The sequence below is a fragment of the Grampus griseus genome (assembly GCF_964374135.1).
Source record: "Grampus griseus genome assembly, chromosome: 2".
NCBI lineage: Eukaryota > Metazoa > Chordata > Mammalia > Artiodactyla > Delphinidae > Grampus > Grampus griseus.
Window position 1 is genome coordinate 115979933 of NC_139018.1, and position 15962 is coordinate 115995894.

General features: G+C 58.0%; 1 protein-coding gene across 2 annotated transcripts; it reads right to left on the reverse strand.

Moving 5' to 3' along the window:
- Positions 1 to 2861: 2861 nt before the first annotated feature.
- Positions 2862 to 14539, reverse strand: INSYN1 (inhibitory synaptic factor 1). Of its 2 annotated transcripts, XM_082649173.1 has the most exons (3): positions 13856 to 14539; positions 12720 to 13427; positions 2862 to 3603 (listed from the first exon to the last, which is right to left on the reverse strand). In XM_082649173.1, the coding sequence occupies exons 2-3, from the start codon at positions 12873 to 12875 to the stop codon at positions 2896 to 2898; spliced, it is 864 nt and encodes a 287-aa protein (XP_082505299.1). In that variant the 5' UTR covers positions 12876 to 13427; positions 13856 to 14539; the 3' UTR covers positions 2862 to 2895. The 2 variants fall into 2 exon arrangements, with proteins under 2 accessions (XP_082505299.1, XP_082505300.1); XM_082649174.1 differs by lacking the exons at positions 12720 to 13427; positions 13856 to 14539 and adding an exon at positions 4333 to 4433.
- Positions 14540 to 15962: the final 1423 nt, after the last annotated feature.

Consider the following 15962-nt stretch of genomic DNA (forward strand, 5'->3'; position numbering starts at 1 on the left):
GGGTAAGGAAACCCAGAAACCAGCAAAGGCGTGGAGGTGGGGAAGAGCCGAGAGGGACTGTGCTTGGAGGAGCAGGAAGATGGAGGGAAGGTCTCAGGGATGGCAGCGTCTGCTCAGGGATGGGAAGCTCACTACTCAGAAGCAGCAGGTTCGGTGGCTCAACGACTCTGACCGTCCTAGTTCTTTCCCTAGGTGGCCACGCTCTGCACTTCAAGTCATAAGAAAGCCACGGGGATCACGCTCCACTGTCAGCGAGGCCTAGACTGGATGTGGCATAATTATGAAGGAAGACCAGTAATCTGGGGGGCCTTCAGAACAAATACCCACTTTCCCGTCTTCCAGGACACCCTCGCACCTTTGCCCTATTTGGGGCAAGTAGTCAGGTGGTGGAGCAGGGAACAGGTCTGGCTAACTGATGGATGTTAGCCACGACCACACGCAGTCACAGAGAGCCAGAGTGGGGGCTGGAGAGGGGGCTACCAGGAAAGGACAATGCCTTACCCAGGGCTCTGTCAGAGATCCCTGGCTCTGGGTCTGTTTCTTCCTTGGTGAAATGGATACTATTCTGTAGGTTTCTCTCCCCTGTGGTAAAGATGAAAGACGGTAAGGCTAAAACCAATCTTGCCGTTGGAAAAGAAAATCCAGGGTTGGAGGTAGAACTGGATGTCTTCCTTCAGAGCTAGGTGTGCCCATACTTGGGGTGGGGTGGGGGGCTGCCCTGGATTGCTCCCTCCTCACTGTCAGGTAGGGCAGAACCCAGCTGGCCCTGGGCCCCTGGCATTCATCCTGTGAGCCAGGGTCCCATCATTGATCAGCCCCAACTGCCTGAGAACTTCCTGGGGCTGATAGAGGAGCTCAGACCCCTGGCTCTCAGGCCTGGGCTGGGGAGAGCTAGCCACGCTCCACCACACCCCTGGATTTCCACCCTGGAGGCTGCACCTTGGCTCACATCTTTAGGGCTCTGACTTTAACCCCTAGCCCGAGGGGAGATTCCAACACTGCAAAGCATGCACCCTAGGCCTGGCCCATCTCATCCTGATAGCATCCCCAGCATCTGCTCGACTGGCCTGCACAATCTCTAGCTCCTGCACTGCTGTGGCTGGACAGCGCCTCCTCTGGCCCCTCAGGCAGAGGCAGTAGGTGCTGCCAGGTTGCCGGTCAGGCCCTCCTGGGCCCCCATGTGCAGCAGGGGGGTCCCCAAGGAGTGGTGTCCTTACCTCCCTGATCTGAGCGAGGGGCAGTGGAGCAAGCTGCCGCGATCTCCGGAACTCAAGCTGCTGTGGGGGACAAAGTGAAGCAGTGACCCAGGGACAGCTCCCATTCGACGGGAGTGGCTTCTTTGCCCACTCCACTCAGGACTCCCCACCTGGAAAACACTGGAATCTGGGTTGGGTTGCACTGACCACAATGCACGTCCAGTGCCTTGGTGCTTACCAACTGCTTTCACATTCCCCATTTTGTCACATTCCCCATAGCCCCCAATGAGGTAGGCGAAGACTACCAGACCTATTTTATAGACGAGGTAGATAGGCTCAGAGAGGCAAATGGATTCGCTCAAGGTCACACTGCTGCTAGAGAGCAGAGCCAGGTATAACCTGGAAACCACATGCTCATGGTGGGCAGAGTGGCACAGGCTCTGTGACTTTGGGCCAGTTACTTAACCTCTCTGAACCTCAGTCTTCTCATGTGAAAAATAGGGATAGTGATAGTTCCTATCTTGTTGGGTTATTGTGAAGATTAAATGAGATAATGCTGTAAAACGACCTCGGCATAGTAGTCGCATAGGGACCTACTCAATGAATGTGAGCAATGACTGTGGTTATTATCCCAAGAATACTCAGACGCTGTCCCTGTGTAGGCCACGGCCCAGATGAAGCCCTGTTGTTACCTCTAGGCTCCCATCTTGTCTCTGTTGGTGTCATTCAAGACCTGCTAAGCTGGGCTCAGGGTCCCAGTGTGGAGAAGCAGGGACAGAGTAGGGCCACTGGACTCCTCTCCAGGGCTGCCTGCCTGGTGAAGGGGGCCGGGAGCCTGTCTATGGCTCTGATTCACAGCCCCACGGCGGTGGCTGCCTGCTTTCTCATGTGGACCTCAGGTCTGCTCAGGGCCAAGCAGGGGCTGACTGAGATTCTGCCCTGAGTCTTTGATCCCTAGAGGTCAAGGCTGAGCACGGGAGCTGAAAGGATCAGGGGTGGTCTAGGCTCTCCAAACAAATCTCGGCCCAGTTCAGCCTGGCCCTCCAGGGTCTGTGGAAGCCCAGTTTCCCAGCATGGAGGCCCGCACATGGGAAGAGCTTGTTCCTTCTCTGTGTGCTGGGCAACCCTGAGACGGGAGGAGGGTGGGATTGTATATATCCAGGTACGTTTGCCTTGGGGAAGCAGAGGCAAAAGTCAGCCTCAGAGTAAAAGGCACGGGGGTGTGAGTGATCCTGGGCCCAGCTGGAGTGACGCCACCCCCAGGCCCTCGGTCCTGCAGTCTCCTGCGAATTACACCCACCGTTAGCCCTGGGCTTGGACACTGCTGCTTGAGAGCCTGCCTCCTACTCACGAATCCCCTTCAGGACAGGGCCCAGGCCGGCGGCCGGACTCCACCCCCGTGCTCTGGGGTCTGCAAGACGAGTCCCAGGTAAGGCCTTCCCCACCTCACCTACACACTTTTGGACACCCTCTTCAGGAGCCCTGCCATGAGAAGGTAGGGAGGGTAGTTCTGGCCACACTTCCTGAGACCTAAGAGGTGAGTAGGCATCTCTGTGTCTAAGATGAGCTCTGTGAAAGCTTTGGGGCCTGTGGGGCCGGATCCTTAGCATTTTAAAATTTTATTATGACTGCGTTTGTTTAAATATATATATATTTATAGCTCTATGTGCCCACCGCCCCCCGGCTCCCTCCCCGGCCCCTAGTTTTTCCCCTTGGCTTTCTGTCTGGTGGCCATGTAGGGCAGCACCGTCTGAGTGCTCTTGTCTGACACCGTTTGGGTGCTGCTGTTTCTTGTGACCCTTCGGGTCTGCTCGGGGGCCAAGGTGGGGTCTGAGCGGCGGCCAGTCAGTGGAGAGCGCCTCGGCTTGTAGGGAGCCGGGGAGGGCTTGAGGGGGCCCGCGTGGGCCTCTGTGTGGGGAGGCTCCGGGGACAGGCCCACCTCCTCCTCGCCGTCCCCCTCCTCGTCGTCACAGCATAGAGCATGGTAGAGCACTTTGTCGCTGAATCGCACCCTCTCCCGTGTGCCCGGGGTCCGCTGGGGCAGCTGGCCCTTCACAGGGCCAGCGCTGAAGGCCTCCTCGCTGGAGGAGTCCGGGGTCTCCACCCGGGGCCCGTTGGGGATGGGCACGCTGCCATTCATGAGCCGGTAGTCAGGGCCAGCCCCTGGCCGGGTCGACTCGGGGCCGTCCACGGAGTCTGAGGGGGTGGAGATGTCCAGGAAGGAGCAGAACTCCCAGCTATCCGAGAGGATGTCAGCTGTCATAAAGTCCAGGTGGCCCAGGTCAAAGGGGCCGCCCACGCCCACCTTGTCGCTGCTGGAGGTGCTGCTAACGGTGGCTGTGGTCCAGTCATCCGGCTCCAGTTCGAAGTCAAAGTCCGAGGTTAGCTTATCGATCTGGCTCACCACCTGGCCGGGGAAGGGGAGAGGAGCGAGTGAGAGGGGCCAGGCAGTGGCCAGCACCACCTAGGTGTGAGTGTGCCCCGTCCCACCCTACTACACCCCCCGGCTGATGACCCTATGGGACACGACTGGACTTGAGGTCACCGCTTTGTTTGCCCTGTTGAGGGCCCAAACTGGACAGGGTGAACAGAGCTGGTTCCGGCCATTCCCCTGGTTCCACTCCTCAGTGCCTTTGGGGGAAGGGGGATGCCTTCCAGCCCTGCACCCCGTCCATTCACACGTCCCTCTGCCCCAAAGCCAGCTGCTCTTCTGGGGGCAGCCCTGGTGCTCAGAGCTTGATCTTCCTTTGGTTGACAGGGGGCCATTTAAAAAGAGCTGAGAGACGCCAGCAAGGCCACTCAGTGGTAGGATGAGCAGCCCACCCACCCTTGGAGAGGAAATGATACATGGTAACTGCAAAGAAGGCTCTGCCCAGGCTTTCTGAAGCATCCTGGACCAGCCCCTGCAGTGGGTCAGTGAGCGCCCCCCATGGGTCTCTACCACCCCATCCCTACATAGCCCTGGAGCCTCCTCCATCCTCCCCTTCCCTGCCTCTTGATGAGTGAAGATCAGTCCTGGTTTGATGGGGAAGGGATAAAGCAAGCATTATTTGGTAAGCGATAAGAAAACCATCCATCCTGGGCCCAGAACTGCTGGTTAAGTGCCCGCAGGGGCTACAGAGGTCACTGCACCCACCTGCCCCGCACGAGTTGAAGCCCCGTTTCATGCAGGAGGCCCTGCCTCAGGACAACCCTTGACTAGGCCACTGTCAGCACAGACATCAGCAATGAAGACAGTGAGGCAGAAAGAGAGACCCAGTCAGACATAGGGAGAGGACAGAGCAAGGGGAGGAGAGGAGATTCAGGCCAAAATCCAAACCAGTACAACAACAACAAAAGCAAAGCGGAGGGACCAAGAGACCCACAGACAAAGACATAGGCAGTGAGTCATCAGGCCCAGGAGCTAGCTCCCAGCCCTCTCCAGTGCTCTTTCTCTGGAGTCAGAGAGGTCAGTTAATTCATTAACTAATGAAGTCCCTAATTCAACAAACGTTTACTGAAGATGACTGCTGTCCGGGGATGTGCTAGGTGTTCAGCAAGGAGTCCGGGTGGTGAGTGCCTCAAAGTGCAAGTGGAAAGCAAGGGCAAAGATGATGGGTCAGGAGGAGTCTGGCTCGGTGAGACGTCTACTGCGTCAGGAGTTGGGAGCTCTGACGCTGGCAACCTGGTCGGTCCTTTTCCCTCTCTAGGTCTCAGTTTCTCAATCTGTAAATGGGCAGTTGGGTGACTAGTTTATCTCCAAACTTCCTTCCATCTCTGAGATTCTAGGACTCTTGTATTTAGAGGAGTGACTTGAGAAACTGTTTTGGGGTGTCAATGCCTAGGGATGCCCACTTCCCACAGCCCCCGACCAGGGATGGAAGGAACACTCAGCTGAGGCCTATGGAAGAGCTGGGGGAGTCAAGACACCTGGGCTCCTGATTCGGCTTAGACATCAAATGTTCTGTGTCTTTGAGTAACTCACATAACCTCTCTGGACTTCAATTTCACTCACCACCAAGTGGGTATGATAATCTCAGGCCTGCCAACCTCACCAGAGCTTCCTGAGGAACAATGAGAAGGCAGTAAAAGGGCTTTGTGGGGGCTCTGGTGATAAAAGTGATATCATCTCCCATCTCTGAGCACCTACTGTGTGTCAGGCTTTCCACCCACGAGATCATCATCTCCTGAATTTAGGGATGATGGACCAGAGGCACCAGTCACGGGGGACCTGAGATTCCCGCCTCTGCCGGCCCTGCAACACCGCACACGGCTGAGGTGCTGCCACGATTTCTGGGCTTGGACAGGCAATGGGGATAGGGCTCTACCCTCCGGTCTGACCACCCCAGTCCCCCACCCTAGAATGACTCCCCCACTTCAGAGAAGCTCGCATCCCCCTTAAACCCTTGCTTAACCCAAGCCCCACCTGAGAGCTGGTGGGAGCCCTGGCCTAGAGTAGGGGCTCTCAAACCCGGGTGCGCATCAACTCCCCAGAGTTTCCGATTCAGTAGGTCCCAGTGGGGCTCAAGAGGTGCATGTCTAACAAGCTTCCAGGTGATGCTGCTGCTGCCGCTGTTGGTACCAGGAACAGACTTTGAGGACCACTGGCCTAGGGGACTGGGGATTTAAGCTGGTGAAAAATAGCTCCCCAGGGCATGGCCGCCCTGGGGAGAGGCCCTGTGCCCCTGGGACAACCACACGCTTTAATTAGACTCCGCTGCCGAGAGTCTGCTGCTGTCTGAGGGTGGGAGGATGATGGTAGGAATCTGGAGTTACATGACTCGGCTGTGAACTCACAGGGTTGCCTGTAGCCAGGCCAGGCCCCGAAGCTGGGCTCCTAATCCCCTGTGAGGAAGATGCAGGGTCCACGGGGCAGGAGCCCTAGAGCCTCAGGCCTGGACACTCTTCCCGCCCAAGAAGCCCTTGCCGGCCACCTGCTCAGGAGGCCTTCACGTTCAGGCCCTTCCCCTTCTCCATTAGAATGCCCCTCTCTGTTTCCATCCTGGGAGAGTGGAGGGAAGGAAGGGAGGGAGGTCTGGACTCAAGTCCCAAGTCTGCCCCATCTTGGCTAAGAGACTTGAGAGGCAGGTGATTTCCCTCTCCATGTCTCATTTCCTCCCCTGTAAAATAGGAGGACACACCTCTACTCGCCAAACGTTGGGGATTCAACAGATAGGAATGTGCTTTAAACTGCAGAGTCTGCACAGCCAAGCACTTAAGAATCTGGGCTCTGCATCCGGGCCTGGGGACCCAGATTGTATGCAGGGCCCGGGTCAGTCCACAAACCCTGCTGCCCGTCCCTGGTGCCTCATTTCATGGGGCCGGTTAGGAGGGCAGGAATAGGGTAGGCCCCAGGCTACCTACCTCTCTGCTTTGGCTGTCTTGAAATCTATGATTTCTCTCTGAGATTTAATAATCATTTTGCCTACATGTAATTTGGGATTGTCTTGGAGTGCAGGGAAATAATTATATACACAAAAGGAAAGAGACGGGGAGAGAGAGAATGGAACCACAGAAATCACAGAACCATAGAACCTTGAAGCCAGGAGGGACTGGAGACACTGCTGAGACCACTCTTCCCATTGTGCTTGCTGACGGGGACTAGAAGGGGCTGAGCTGAGACTAAAGTCAGGGGTCAAGGATGGGAATCACCTGCTCTACAGGGAGCAAGAGTGAGCACTAGAGAGGAAGGGCAGGGCTAAGGGCTGTGGCAAAACCTGCTGGGGGCCTCAGGCCCTGTCCCAAGGGTGTCTACAACCTCTGTCCTGGCCACAGCCTCAGCTGCACCCCCCGCCCCGAACACTGCACCCATCCAGTCTCCCCACTGACAGCCGCTTCCTGTCCAGCTCCTGCTGCACCCAGGGAACTTCCTAATCAACCTGCAGGAACACATCACCTCTCTGCTTCCAGCACTTCACTGCTCCCCAAACTCCTGAGCCTCCCAAACACAACCCCACAGCAAATCTGGTCACAGGCCCTGTTCTCTCCAGCAAGCAGCCTCCTCCCTGCCAGGCCTGCCCCCTCACCTGCCCAATTCACTCCACCGAGCTCACTTGTGCCTCTGGGCCGCACCTGGAATGCCTTCTTTCTTTCCCACTCGTTCCCTCTCACTTCCATAAGGAAGTCTTCCCTGACCCCCAGTTGAGGACAGGTTCCCTGTGAAAGGCCCTGAAAGTACCCTGCACCTCTCCTTATTTTCCAGTAGTTATCACTGCTACCGTTTTGTGTGCAGATGTTATAAGGTCGTTGATGTCTCTCTCCTCACTAGACAGGAAGCCCCATGAAGGGCAGGACAGGATCTGTCTTGCCCACCCTTGCATCCCAAGTTTGGCACAGGGATTAGCACATTCTTTACAAATATAGCTTTTCAATGAGTGGATGAGTTGAGACAGAGGGCTTAATAAAACCACTTGGGGCTTCTTTTTCGAGAGAAAGTTCCATGGGCCTGGACACTCCAACACTGCCCGCCCTAGCCCGCCCTCCAGCCGTGGGTGAGACCCCTCTCCAAAGAAAGCACGTCTGTGTTCCCTAAGGCCCCAGGACTGAGGACCCGGGAGCCCCAGAACCTGTTTATCTCCTCCCCCTTCACCTCTGGCCCCTTCAACTCCCTTGACAAGCTGCTACCTCCTTCCCTCCCTCCCAGCTCCCTGGGCAGCTGGTTACATAACTGGGGATTCTGCATTATTTATGACCACTGATTATTTTTTAATTCTTGATTACGTTATTTATTGTCTTCCTGGAGGGCTGTGGAGCTGGGGAAGGGGTGGCGGGGAGCGAGTTGACCGTGCGTGATTCATGATTTTCATCCTGCAAGTTGGCATAATTGGTCGGGGAGTTTCTTGAATCTGTCTGGAGGAGGAGAACGCAAAGGGAAAAGGGAGGAAAGGAAGGCGAGAAAAAACAAAATAATAGGAAAAACTCCGCACAATTCTTGCTGAGCTGCGGGTGACGGAGCTGACCCACTTTGGCACAGCTCTGTGGTCCCTAGCCTCTCCGGCTCCAGCTGCTTCCTGGCGGGGACACATTTATCTCATGCCTGAACGGCCCTTGGCTTTCCTTGCCGCCTCACATGCAGCGCCTTGCCGAGGTGACCGCACAGTCACCACCGGGCCTGCTCCCCATGAAAATTGGGTGGAGGGATCCTCCACCACCGCCCCTGGCTGTGAAATGTTTGTGCCCACCCCTCCATCCTCCTGAGGTGTTCGGACCTAGGTGGGCAACTGTGCCCTTAAGTTATGTCCTACTCAAGAGTCAGTGATGATGTGAGAGACACCGGCCGATCAACACAAGAGACGGTTTTGAGTCTCCATGCTGAGCGATATCTTGGGGAGGGGACAACCAAGGAGGAACCTGCTCAAGGTAAGCTCAAAGGCCAAAGGCAAGCCCCTTATCCCTGGCCTTGGGGGCTCCCAGTTGATAGGAAACAGGGAGAGCAGCGGGGAGGCAGACTCCCACCCCGAAACACAACCAGGAGATTCCTGGAGAGCGTGTGGGATTCTCACTGAGGACAAAATCCGAATTCCACACTGTAGCCTGCGAGGGCTCTGTGTCATCTGACTCCCTGCTCCCTCTTTGACTTCCTGCTTTTCTCCTAGTTCACTCCACTTCAGCTGCACTGGCTTCCTTGCTGATCCTGAACACGCTGAGCCCATTTCTTCCCCAGGATCTTTGCACAGGCTGTTTCCACTGCCAGGAAGGCTCATCCCCTAAATACCACCCTCACTTCCTTTGGTTCTCTGTTCAAAAGCCGTCTTATTGGAAACCCCCTTCATAACCCCATATCACTGTCATTCTCTATTCCCTTTCCTTGCTGCAAGAGGATGGGACTGCCTACTGCATGCAGGAGGTACTAAATGGTACCAGCCAGGAGGTCAGGGTCCTGGCTTTGACCTCCCTGATGATGGCTAAGAAGCTGATGTGACTCCAAAAGAACAAAGCCATACACGGAGTGAGGCGTATGGCCAGTGCTAGAATATTTCATTAATAATATCTAACAGATATGGAGTGAGTTTTGTGCCCATCACTGTGCTAAGTACTTTATATATAATATCACATTTAATTCTCACAACAAACCTGGGGCTGGGGGATGGGGTGGGGGGTGTAAAATGTGTTATCCTCATTTACATGGGAAAACAGAAGCACAGAAAGGTAAAGAAATTTTCCCAAGTTCACACAGCTAGGTAGGGGGCAGATCTTGGATTTGAACCAGAGACATCTGGCTGTGGAGCCCATGCTCTTAGCCCGTAGGCTGTGCTGTGTCTCCAAATTAAGAGCCACAGAATTCTGAGGAGCTTAGAGAGCCTGCCGGGATTGGCCTGGCATCCTGGAGTATTGGGGAACCTAGGAGAGATGAGGGCTAATTAATGATTGACCGTCATATCCCTCTGCAGCACAATTTTAGCTTTCAAAGCATTTACATTCCTCACCTCACTTAGTCCATTAAACTACTTTTCCCATTCATGGGACAGAACTTGTTCCTCATCGCCTGGGAGGCCAATGGCAGAGCTACAGCAGGGGTTTGGAAGGGTAGGGGAGGTATGGGACAGGAAACTCCAAATCCTTTAGGGGTGTGAGTAGGTGTTGGCCCCCTTACCGCATGCCAGACCCTGATGAAACCCTAAGATCACACTGAGGTGACAATGATCGTCATCCCCATCTCAGAGGAGCAGACTGAGGCTCAGGGGCCTGGGAAGGGAGTGCATTGGTGTCCCTCGTCTTTCTACGAACTTCAGGCTGTACGCTCAAGAGGGTAAGGAGAGTCTGCCATGATCAGGGGTGTCTGGGGCTGGGGAAGGGAGCAGCAGAGAGAGGAGAATGACAGAGGGGACACAGCCAAGCCCTTCCTCTCTGCTGGCCTTGCTCCTTCATCAAGCATCCTGTGCTACTCCCCAGCAGTCTTGCACGTGAATCTTGTCTTCACATCTAAGTGCTTTGCGCACCCTGGCATGAGAACCCCATTGGTGAGCCCTGAGCTGGTACTGCCCGGGGAGTGGGGTGTGATGAGGGAAAAGTGTCTGCCACCCTCTCGACTTTGGGCCCATCCATACCCCCAAGGGACAATGCCTTACTAAGCTACTGAGAAGGAGCGCCTGACAGATCCAGCTTTACGGCCCCCGTGGAGGACCAAGATGGCAGGTTCCAGGGAGCAGGGGGACTGAAACCCTTTACTCCAAACCAGAGCTTGGCGCCCCCCACTCAGTAACCGCATTCCTGACGAATCCCATCCAACAGGAAGTCAGTTATGGCATCTACTCTTCTGTCTGGGCTTCCCAGAGCCTCACCTGCTTTCTACAACACTTCCTCTGCCCATCACCCCATGTCCAGACCCTGCCTGGGGGATGGGGGAGCTCTGAGGCCTGGTGACCCCTCCCAGCTGGGTGCCATTGGCAGCGGGCAGGCTGTGGCATACGGGGTAGACTCTGGTTGCCATAGCAACCTGCCAAAGTCTTGGGTGGAGGCACATGGCCTACAGGGTGTGTGGGGGGAGGGGACTCATCTCTCCCTGTCCTAGCTCAGGCCTCTAGGCTGCAAATCCTGGGAATCTGAAGCTCTGCTGTTCGAGACATGGGAGTAGGTGAGTGTGTGTGCTGGGAAGGGACATCTAAAAGATCTGCACATGAATCCTAGCACTTCTGAGCTCCCTGCTTCACCCCTAAAGGGTGCTCCTCAGAGCATCACAGCATGAGCATAAGGTATCACCTCTAGAAGACCCCTGTCAAAATGCAAAGATATCAATTGGCCCACCTGCTGAAGCCCCAGAATAGGCAGCAGGAACCTGAGTTCTAGGCTTCGTTCTGCCACTGGTAGGCTGTGTGACCTTGGACAAGCCCCTATCCCTCTCTGGCCTCAGTTTCTTCAACAGCAAACAAACAGGGATGGTCTGGATGACCTGTGAGATGCCTTCAAGCTCTGGATGGCTATTTGGGGAGGGGTGGCAGGTGCCTGGAAGATGCTCAGTTGGGAGTAGGCTCTGAGCTTATTGAAGCTGCCTCCCAGGCTTAGAGTCAATCCTGGCTCCTTCTGGGCAGGCTTGCTGGGGCATAGGTCCCATGCCCCTGCCCAAGACTGAGACTCTGGACAGTTCCCATGGTCCTGATAGAACCACAGAGCATCTGAAATAAGATGAGGGTGGAGAGAGTCAAAGAGGGGACTGTAGTCCTCTGGACCAATGAGGTTGGGAGAGGAGGGGTTGCTCAGGGGCATCTGGCCTTTGACCTCCAAACTGTATTCTCAAAGATGTTCAGTCCAGACCATGGCCAGCCCAGTCCATGGGAAGAAGCACCACACCTCTCTACCTGCAGCAATAGCCATTCCCACCTCCTGAGAAAGGACTTCCTAGTACGTTCCTCCATGAGGCTGCCTCTGGGCAGAGGGGCTGCCCTGTCCAACCCCTGCTTCTGTCCCAGCATTTCCACAACCCCCTGTACTCCGAACGTGACTCCCTTCCAACACCCTCTGCTCCTTGGCTCTCAGGCCAGGCTAGAATGCCACTTTCCCAGTCAGGATTTGGTCCACCATCACCCCCTCTCCCCAGCCTTCCTAGCGCCCCCATCTTCCCCACACAGCTGGCTGGGGAGAGCTCAAGCCCATAACTCCAGTTCAATCACTCTCCCTGCCATCTCTGCAGGGACCCTGGTTACAAGGAGTTGAAATTTGGCTAAAGCCCACCTGGCTGGCATAACGGCACCCAGCAGGCAGATTTAGGCCAGCGGCTCAGAACGCTGGTCATGCATGTTGGGCTCGAACACAGCCCAGGGGGCAGGGCTGAGGACATGTGTACCTCATTACCCTGGTGACGTGGGAAGCAGTAATTAAACCGGGCTCCGCTTAGAGAGACAGAGAGGGACACATATCCCAGGATCTCTCACTGACTTTTCAGCCTTGGCAAAAAAACATTCAGAACTGTGGGACGGGGATACATACCTTCAGAGGAGATTCCTGCTCCTGCCAATGTACTGATATCCACTAGCAGGCCCCTAGACCCATTCCCACCTCAGGGCAGGGAAGACATAGCTGGCTTTAATTTTTCCAGGATCAAGGGTTCTAAGTATCTGTGTGATCTCTGGGGAATGCTCTGAGCTGGGCCTTGAGCAGCGGGGACTGCCTCAGTAGAGCCATCCACACTCTCCCAGGGCCCTTTATAAGCCAGTCAGAGTCTGGGAGGCAGATGGTGGGGTCAAAGGTCAGCTTGGGTCCCAGAAGAATGTCTTCCACTAAGAGGATGCCGTGGGATTCAGTCCTTACTGGGCACCGTGCGGCTCTGAACCATGGGCCCACAACACGCTGCCCAAGCAGTCTCAGGATCACTGAGGCCCCGCCAGCCCTGGGGTACGGTGAGATCTTCAGCGAAGCAGATTTGGGGAAAGAAGAACAAGGAGAAGGAAGTACCCAGCACAGTGACCCAGGTGCGCACAGCTTTGAGCGCGCGCGCGCGCGCACACACACACACACACACACACACACACTTAAACACATACGTGTGAGTACGTTTCCTGGGCTAGGCCCAGGAAAACCGGTCTAGGGGCTGCCTGGCCCCTCACTTACCTCCCTTAGCTCCTTGGCCACCTCCTTGAGCTCCCGCAGGATGTCCTCCAGCTGCCCAATGACCATCTTCATGCGCTGTCGAATCCGCTCCCGCTCGCCACCACTGCTGGGGTCGTCACTGGGCTGCCCGAGGTCCGGGGTGCCCCGAATGTTCATCCTTTACCACGTGGCTGCAGGCCTGCCCATACTCCCCCCAGCCGGGCACACGCTGCGTCTGCCTCCACGGAGCCCCCCTCAGCTGGGCAGAGCTCCACATCTTAACGGCCCCCTAGCCCACCCTGGCCCTGGGTGGCCCTCACCCAGCCCCTGCCCCCTGCCACCCCGCCTCCTCTACCTCTGGGTGGGGAATGGGACACCCAGAGGGAGACAGAGTCTGACCAAGGGGGGTCAAGGTGAGGACACAGGAGAGCAGGGGGAGGGGCCTTGGGTCTCAGGAGTGGCCTCTAGGACTTGAAGTGCCTGTGGGTATGCTGAGCTGGACACAGAGGCAGGGGGATGACTCTGCAGGGACTATGGGTAAGAGATGCCCTTGGGATGGGCGGAAGGCAGCAGTAATACCCTCACAACTCCTAGGAAATTGCAAAGGCAGAGGTCTCGAGATGCAACTGACACCTGCAGAGGGATGGTGGCTGGGGTCTTCCGGATGTGAAGGGGGCTCCAGATGTGGGTGGCTCTGGGAAGGGAGCCGGATTGGAGGAGGGCAGCCCCCTGCAGAGAGAGCGAGCCTGGCGTCAGCCCTCCCAGGTTGCAGCACCCGCCGGCAACGGCAACGCTGCTGCCTTCCTCCTCACCCCAGCCTGCACCTTTGCTCGCTGGGGAATTGGTTTTATTTATTTATTTTTTTTGTAGGGAGGGATGATGGAGGCAGATGCTCTATAGCACAGCCCCTCCCCAAAGGGAAAACAGGAGCCCCTGCTTTAGAAGCCGAAGTCCTCAGCCTGCGATGGGGCACCCTGCCCTGGCTCTCCCCAACGCCCCCCCACCCCAGTCAGGCCAGGCCCCGCTGGTTCACTGGAGGGCCTCTCCAGACATCCATCCTCCCTCCTAGTGCCCCCGGGGTGCCCTCGTTCCCCGCTGGACCTTCCCTTCCCCTGCCCCGCCTTCCGTGAGAACCCCCTCTCCGCTCCCGGACTCACCAAGGCGGGGAGTGGGGGCACTGGCCTTCCTTCCGCGCAGCGTCGGGGGCCAAGTCCCAAGGCGAGGTTGGGGGGCCCCCAAGGCTCCCTAGGGCGGGCTTCTCTCTCTGGACCCTTCGGTCCTTGGCCTCAAGGAGGTCCTCAGAGCCGCCACTGGAGACATCTGGACGGTGGGAGGGGGCGGGGCCTCCACGCTCCAAGGAAGAGGCCGGGAAAAATCTCTCCCAACCCCCGCCGGGCTCTGGTGGGGAATGAGCAAGGGTCCGGCGGGTCCGGGGCTCTGAGGCCACAGGTGAACCGGGCACAGGGCGACCGAGGCGACGCCGGTCCGGTCCCAGCACGCAAGCCAAAGTCTGAGGGATCGGAGGGCGCCGGGATCCCTTCAGCCCACGCCCGGCATTCCCGGGGCTCGGCACCGTCCTGAATTCGCTCTGTCCAGTCCAGATCGGCCGGCTCCGGTCTCTGCCGGGGTCTGCCCTGCCCTGCCCGGAGTGAGCTGGCACCCGTGGGCGCCCGGGGCGCGCTCAGCCCGGACCCCGAATGACCGCGCTCCGGCACCTGCGGCGTCCGGAGCGGCCGCGAGGGTCCGCTCAGTCTAGCCCCGGGGTCCTCCGGGGCGACAACGCTCTCGCGGCTCAGTCCACGGTCGGAAAGGTCCGGAATCGCCGGGCCCCGGGGGGAGGGGCGGTGTTGGCCGCGGGGACCAGGTCCCCGCCGGGCCGGGCCGAGGGAGAGCGGGGCAGGGGGCCCGGCCGGGCTGGGTCTGGCGGCCGGGCGCGGGCGGGAGCGGCGCCGGGTGGAGGAGAGGAAGCGAGAAGAGCAAGAGGAGGAGGCGAGGCGAGGCGAGACGAGGGGAGGGAGCGCGCGGCGGGCCCGGCGGGCCGGGGCGCACGGGGCTCGTAGCCTCCTCTCCGCTCCGCCGCCTCCCGCCCGCTGGCCCTCGGCTCGCAGCCTGGCCAGTCCCCGGGCGCCCGGTTGTGCCGGTGGGGCCACCGGGCGCCGGGTCGGGCTGGGCCTCCCTCGGCCGCCTCGCCCCGCCCTGCCCCGCCGGGCTCCGCGGGCCTGGGCCCGCTTCCCGAGCGCCGCGCCGCCCGCGCCCCGGCCGCCCCCGGCCCGGCCCGCCCCGCCGCCCCCCGCCGGACTGGCCGCCCGGGCGGGCGCTGGCTCCCTCAACGGCCGCCCGGCTTGCTCGGCTCCTCTCTCCTCGGCGCTGTCAGGGAAGGGGCCGGCCCCGCGCGCCGGGAGGGAGCTTTTAAAGCGACACACACGCCTCCCAGCGCCGAGCGCCGAGCGCGCGAGCCGCGGGGTCTCGCCACCCCGGTAACTGGGAAACGTCCAGCGCTTGCGGGGCTGGAGGCGGGCTCGCCGGGGCGCACTCCTGTTGACCTCGGGGCGCGGAAGGGCAGCGGGTTAGGGGCTTACTCAATTCCTTCCTACCTTTCCATCAGCCCCCATTGCCCCTTCCCCCACTGCGGTGCGCCCCGGGCTTCCCTTTTGGCTAAATTTCCCGCATCCAGGCCCTCCCCCTTACCCCATCATACCTCAAACTACTCCCAGACGTTGCCCTAAGTCAGATTCATTAAGAAAATAGAATACTGACAACCTTTACTGAGCACCTACTGTGTGCCAGGCTCTGGGCTGGATGGGGCCGGAGTTGGAGATTCTGCAGATGACAGGAATGCATTAGACACAGGTCACTTTGTTTAGTTATTCATCCATTTACTCAACATTTATTCAGCACCTTCCGTGTACCAGACCCCACGCTAGACTCTGGCGTCTCGGGAAGGAAAAGCAACACTTCAGGAAGCTCACAGCTTGTGAGGACACTGCTGAGTAAACTCAGGGGCGGTAAACGCAGGGCAAAGGCAAGTTCCAGAAGCAATGATAGGGGAGGGGGAGGGTGGGAGCAACCCAGGCCAGGGGCTGGCAAGCTCTCCTTGAGACAAGCCCTGAGCTGAATCTCAAAGGATAAGTAGGAGTTACCCAGGTGACTGTCAGTGTGGGGGAAGTGTCGGTGAGCATTCCAGGCAGGGAGGAGGGTGAGAGCAGAGGCTCAGAAGCAGAAGTGAAGGGGGGCGGGGGGTTGAACCAACTGTGGCCTTTTAGA